Source organism: Habropoda laboriosa, unplaced genomic scaffold, assembly GCF_001263275.1.
Source record: "Habropoda laboriosa isolate 0110345459 unplaced genomic scaffold, ASM126327v1 scaffold9, whole genome shotgun sequence".
In the NCBI taxonomy this organism is placed as follows: domain Eukaryota; kingdom Metazoa; phylum Arthropoda; class Insecta; order Hymenoptera; family Apidae; genus Habropoda; species Habropoda laboriosa.
In genome coordinates, this window is record NW_017100191.1 from 8,712 (window position 1) to 14,436 (window position 5,725).

General features: G+C 41.2%; 1 protein-coding gene across 1 annotated transcript in view; it reads left to right on the forward strand.

The window, feature by feature from the left end:
* The first annotated feature begins 4,124 nt into the window (after positions 1-4,124).
* The window catches only part of LOC108580212, a 5,450-nt gene continuing 3,849 nt past the window's right edge, over positions 4,125-5,725 (forward strand). The window contains 4 exon segments of the mRNA XM_017943922.1: positions 4,125-4,150; positions 4,490-4,616; positions 5,629-5,723; position 5,725. The exon segment at position 5,725 is cut by the window's right edge and continues 89 nt beyond it. Coding sequence (XP_017799411.1) covers positions 4,125-4,150; positions 4,490-4,616; positions 5,629-5,723; position 5,725 — 249 coding nt within the window.

A 5,725-nucleotide genomic window follows, 5' to 3' on the forward strand; every position in this document is an offset into this window, starting at 1 on the left:
TCACACCTCCGCATTTTTCGAGACCTTCTTTTCCACCACCTTCAACGTCCAACCAATCAGACATACACCGACCCAATATATACCCACGCACCACCACAAAACGAGATAGTTCAAAACACACACTTTACGAGGACAAGTAAAACCAAAAGACACATCGAAAGTATCATTCCTTACCTCCGGAAACGTTCGTAAGGAAAAAACACTGTACGATCCGCGGTGTCGAAACATCGGAGTGAAGAGTTACGACCTTCATTAACGCGCCGGATTTAATAAAATAGATCGCGTTGCACCGCGAACTCGTGCAAAAAACACCCTATTATTAAGCACCCTTTGTACTACAAATTACTTTTCTGAAATTTCATTTTTACCAATATTAGCCCAAGTTATAGTACAAAAACTTGGAGTGGCCGGTACTGCTCGACTCTCCCCTATGTGTACCTACTGCTCATCCAGGTAAAAAAACTATTGCAAAATATAATACATATTTAAGCTGGCAATTTAAAAATTACTTCATTCATACCTCTGAATAAAACTGATGTCGAGTCACACTCGACAAAGGAGTCCAAAGGGTTAAATGAAAAGAAAACGGTGGATTTAGTTGAACGATGTAACTTTTGTTGCAACAGCAAATAATGCTACCGGTGAACTATATACACGGTAGAGAAATGGTGAAACAGTTACTGAACGATGGAACCCGGGTAAAGGTGGGAACAGCGACACGGCGACGCTCTGTCCCCGTAAAAACAGTAACAGACGCATCTGCGGTGAATAGGCACTTCGTCCTGTGGAAGGAAAAATCGTCGTCCGAGCTGTTTGTGAAAACGGGAAAGTGTTGCTGTATGTCATGCACGAGCGGTCGATGCACGAGGAATAAACCGTTTTCTCGAGTAAAACAAGGAGAAAGAACTATGATAAGAAAAAACAGTGATCTAGAACGTGAAAATAAAATTCTTCCTTTAGAACCCGCTGAAGCAATTCCAGCTGTACGCCGTCACTCTTTGAACTTCTTAAATAACTGTGTCGAGCAAAAATGGAAGGAAAAATGGGGAGAAAGATGTGTACCAGATATTTTTGTACCGAAAACTATGCCACAGTGAAATTCGGTAGAAAAGAAGAAACGATAATTAATAGGCTTGTAGCGACCAGCTACAGCGGAAAACATTTGGCGAGCAGACTACCAGCACGGTTTATGACGTGCGCGCTTGAAAGGCTATTTTTGAGGAAACCGTTTTTAGCTTATTTAATTTCTAAAAATTCGACAATGCATGTCCGCGTAGAAACTTTCTCCGACGGCCTCAATAGCAAATTGCCGCATCATAAACCAAGGGTTTCCGAAAGGTCAGCCGTACGAGGCCCAGAGGCCCGAACCGGCAGGTCACGAGTACTTGACCTGGAGGAAACTCAGCTGCCCGCCAAGTGACGTCAGGGGAAAAACCTCCCCCGCCAAGTCGCACTGCGGTCCCCGAAAAAGCGCGCCAAGGGCACAAGGGACACGCAGCGACTTGGGGAAAGAAATTACCTGATTGGTTAACACCGACGCGACGGGTTAACCAATCAGGTACGACTAACAGACAGCCAAAAGTTAATAAGAAAAGCGAGGCGTCAGGAGGCCAGTCAGGCACGGACCTCCAACGCCGACAGTCCAAAAAAATAAAGATCGTACTAAGACCGTGAGGGTACTTAGCGAAACCCTACACACGTTTCGTTATTTATAATAATAACCATATTCCCTCAGGACATACCTTGGAGATCCTTCGAAACCGTCTCTTCCATTACCAAAAAAATTTAGAGCGGTCTACTAGTTTTTTATGCATTTATTGAAAATTGGAAGGCACAAAAGTGCATAGAGTGCGCGTAATAAGCAAAAATATATAAATAAACCCAAAATATAGTACTCGTTATAATATTTAGTGAATAAAAAAGCTGCTTATCTAGCTTCTATTTTTTTAATGATACTCATAAAAATGTGAATTTGCATAAGAATCCGCACGTTAATACTATAACTATATAATACAATACAGAAGAATACATATGTATTTCAGGTTAGAAATGTAACTGACACGAGGTAAGTATTATAAGGTAGCGGCATAATAGCGATTCAATAGTATCGTATTATCATTGAAACAGTATAACAGAATTACTATACTACATACGTTGCGTGGAGCAAATACAACCATGCCGCTATACCGACAATTCAAGCTTCACGCGACAACATTGGTACACTTAATCAGACCTATCGAGATCACGTTAAACTTTCATTAACTTGGCATTCACAGGCTGGAATTTAATTTTCCTCGACTCATCGGGATATTTTCTACAGGTTGTCCCGTCGTCGGGGTTCCCAAAGTCACCCGAAAACTTTCCACCGTATCACATCGTTCGAGGGTCAGCCCCGCCGTTTTGAAATGCAATTACGATTCTCGACGCGAGCTCGGCCCACGTCAGATATCCCGCGAGAAGGCCCACGTTGGGCGGTGATTAAAAAACTTCACCAATTTTACGTGCGGGCTCGCAGTTGCAAAAACGCCGCGGCGTAGACCAAGAGAGAGAGAGAGAGAGAGGGTGGATGGAAACGGTACAGGCGGGGTTAAACCATGCATACATAAATGAGTCCACTTTGCCGGGATTATTCCCCGTTTTTAATTCCCTTTCGCGTTTACATCAATACACACGCGGCAACCGAGCCGCGTTTTCCGCGCCACGCCGCCACGTCACGATACGAGGCCTGCTTAAAACCCGCTGGAACGCGATAATGAACTGCAACACGCGAATAAGCGAAGAAAAAGAAGAAACTCTAACGGGTTAAACGGGGAAAAAATACGCGGGGAGCTTAGGCGGCAGGGGTGGAGGTTTGTGTGTCAGTGGCAAAGAGGGCCAATTAGTTTCCGTCCTCGTTGCGGCTCGATAGAGCGAATTAAGTTCACCTGCAAGTTCATCTTTCCATGGATTGTTAATTACCATTGGGTCGTCCAATACCAAGGTTTTTGTACAGTGATGCACGTGCGTTTATGTTCTTCACGATGTGTCTTTCTCCTTTTTTTTTTTTTTTCTTCCTTCTATCTTCAGTTACTATCGAGAAGTTCATTCGGACGTGTACAGCGTGTGCTCGGTTAGAAAAGTTAGGAGAGAAGCAGCAGCAGTGAAACGTCCAGAACTCTTAAATCGGGACAAAGTGATTTTTCACCGCGATAAATGCCAGACCACATGTGGCACTAAACGTGCAAAAACAGTAACGTGAATTCGCTTGGGAAATTTTATCACACCCAGTACATTCTACGGACATTGGCCCCGTCAGATTACCATCTGTTTCCGTGCGTTAAAACATTTTTTAGCGGGGACAAAATTTGACAATATCGACTGTGAAAGATAACGGTGAAAAATACAGCGACGGCGTAATGATTTTGTCGAAAAAGGTGGGAAGAAATTGTGGAACGGCTACGTTCTTTCTGGTGCATTCTTCAGTTCGACTATGCTTGGGTCATTTTTGACCCAAACACCTAGTGTGCATCAATTTTCGCTACCATTATAAATGTATAAACTTAGACAATAAACTTTCTACATACACTACCGGCCAAAAGTTTGGAATCACCTCCCAATTTTCATCGGTACTGAACCTGCTACTAACTTTTCATAGACTTGATATTGCTATTGCGGAGATAAATAGCAATTTATCTCACATCGATTGATTTGAATCATACAAAATTCGTTAAAAAATTCTTAAAGCTGCTGACTCTTTTCTGGGAATTTTTCTGTAACTTGAATTGCACAGTGATTCCAAACTTTTGGCCGGTAGTGTATATAGGGTTTGTCTGTTGTTCGTTTGGCAGCTTTATTTAAAGCACCTTTGTCAAGGTATGCTAACGAGACTTGCTCGATGTTTGCGACGTAATAAACGTGTACTTCTTTTATTTTTTTAAACAAATTCAAAGAGTTTATATTCTTTCTTTTTCTCTTGTTTCTCTGAACTTCTTCTTCCTCCATACTCCTCCCAAGTTCGCCAATTAACACCAAATCGTCTTCGCGAAGAAACCGGTTTCCTCGTTGAAAATGGACCCAGAAGAGACTTGAGAGCATCAGAACCGCGTCTCCTCTTCGAGGCTACGGTCACGTGTTCCGTGCAAGGCATGACGGGCCATCAGGAAGAACTTCTGTGCGTTCAATAATTAAGCGTAAACTGATTAACGCTCGTTAACGAACTCGCCAGCAGAAATTCGCGCGTTGGAAGTTCCTAAATAGAATTAAACGATCTCTCCCCTCCTGGTTTGCTCGATGAATTTCCATCCGGCTAAGAGGAGAAGCTCCATCTGTTCATTTTGTAACCCGTTTTATAGTTATCGCGCGGATATTAAAGGGCAACTCGAATAAGATTTGCATGGTTGTTTCGAATTTCTATTTGTACACGAGTAAATTTTTACGACAGACGTGAAATTCTTCTACGAGATACGCGCGCAACGTTTACCGGTTTAAAGTGGAAGGTTTTATTTTACAGCCTCTCGATGTTCAATCTGGCGCTGATGCTCCATGTGACTGGCTCGAAATCCCCGAATTCGGAGTTCGCGGAGATCCTCCATCGGCCCATCAGATCTCTGATATTCCCCAAAGAGAGTACCGCAGGTGTAAGTGCATAGAACATAATAGATAACAATAGTTACGGAGGGTTTGATGGTTCGAGGCAGGTGTAATTTCAAGTGAAATATATTTTGTAGAAAATAAAACTGTACAGATACATTTAACCCTTTGCAACATCATGTGACTTTGAAGTTACGTATCATGTGCTTATTTATTAGGTGTGCAAATTAATTTCGTGCCTTTTTTCACAAATTTCAATGTGTATTATATAAAGTATTATATATAATACATTATATCGTTACACATTATTTTTCCATTTTGTTTATTTTCTTTTCTATTATTATTAATTTTTGCATCTCTCATCAAAATGTAAAGTTACAATCAGTCGTAATTTTTCTTCCCACGAACAAAGTGATTAATATAATTCAACGCAAGTCTATGTTATTGTTTCTCAAAACTACACTGTTTCTTCCACACTCTTTTATTCTCTCTCTCTCTCTCAAACATGACAATATCACGAACACTTGTAACACTTGTTACATTAATAAAACGATTCTTAAAAAATACCAATCTTATCCGTCCTTATGAAACCATTGAGAAAGTCACAGAGACACTGTAAAAGCAAGATTCTAAGACTAATGATTTTTATAAATTTGCAATAATGAAACTAGTTAATCGTTGGGAAAAGTGTATAGAATCGTGTTGAATTTATTTTGATAAAATACATTATTTTTTGGAGAAACACAATATATCCAAAGTTTCTCTCTCATTCTACGTAGACATTCCTCGGAGACATTCAGTACTCAAGTGCACAGACTCAAACACACTCTTCTTTCGCACCTCTATCGCTCTACCTCGATATTCTCCGTTCACGCAACTCTCGTTCCAGACTGAACACGCACAGAAATCCTCTTCGGATCCTCATAATTTCCTAAATTTCTCGAATTTCACCGAAAATCCTTCTCGCCGCTTTTATTCTTGACACGGGAAATCAATCGAGTAACTCAGAAAAAAGTAATTTCTTAACTCTAAAATACTGTTAAACCCATTCTCTCGAAGCTCTTCTTTGCCCTGGCGATTCCACTGGAGGATCCCTACAAATCGGTCTCTATAGCTGATTTCTTCGAGGCCACGTACAATCTTCCAACGAACGTGA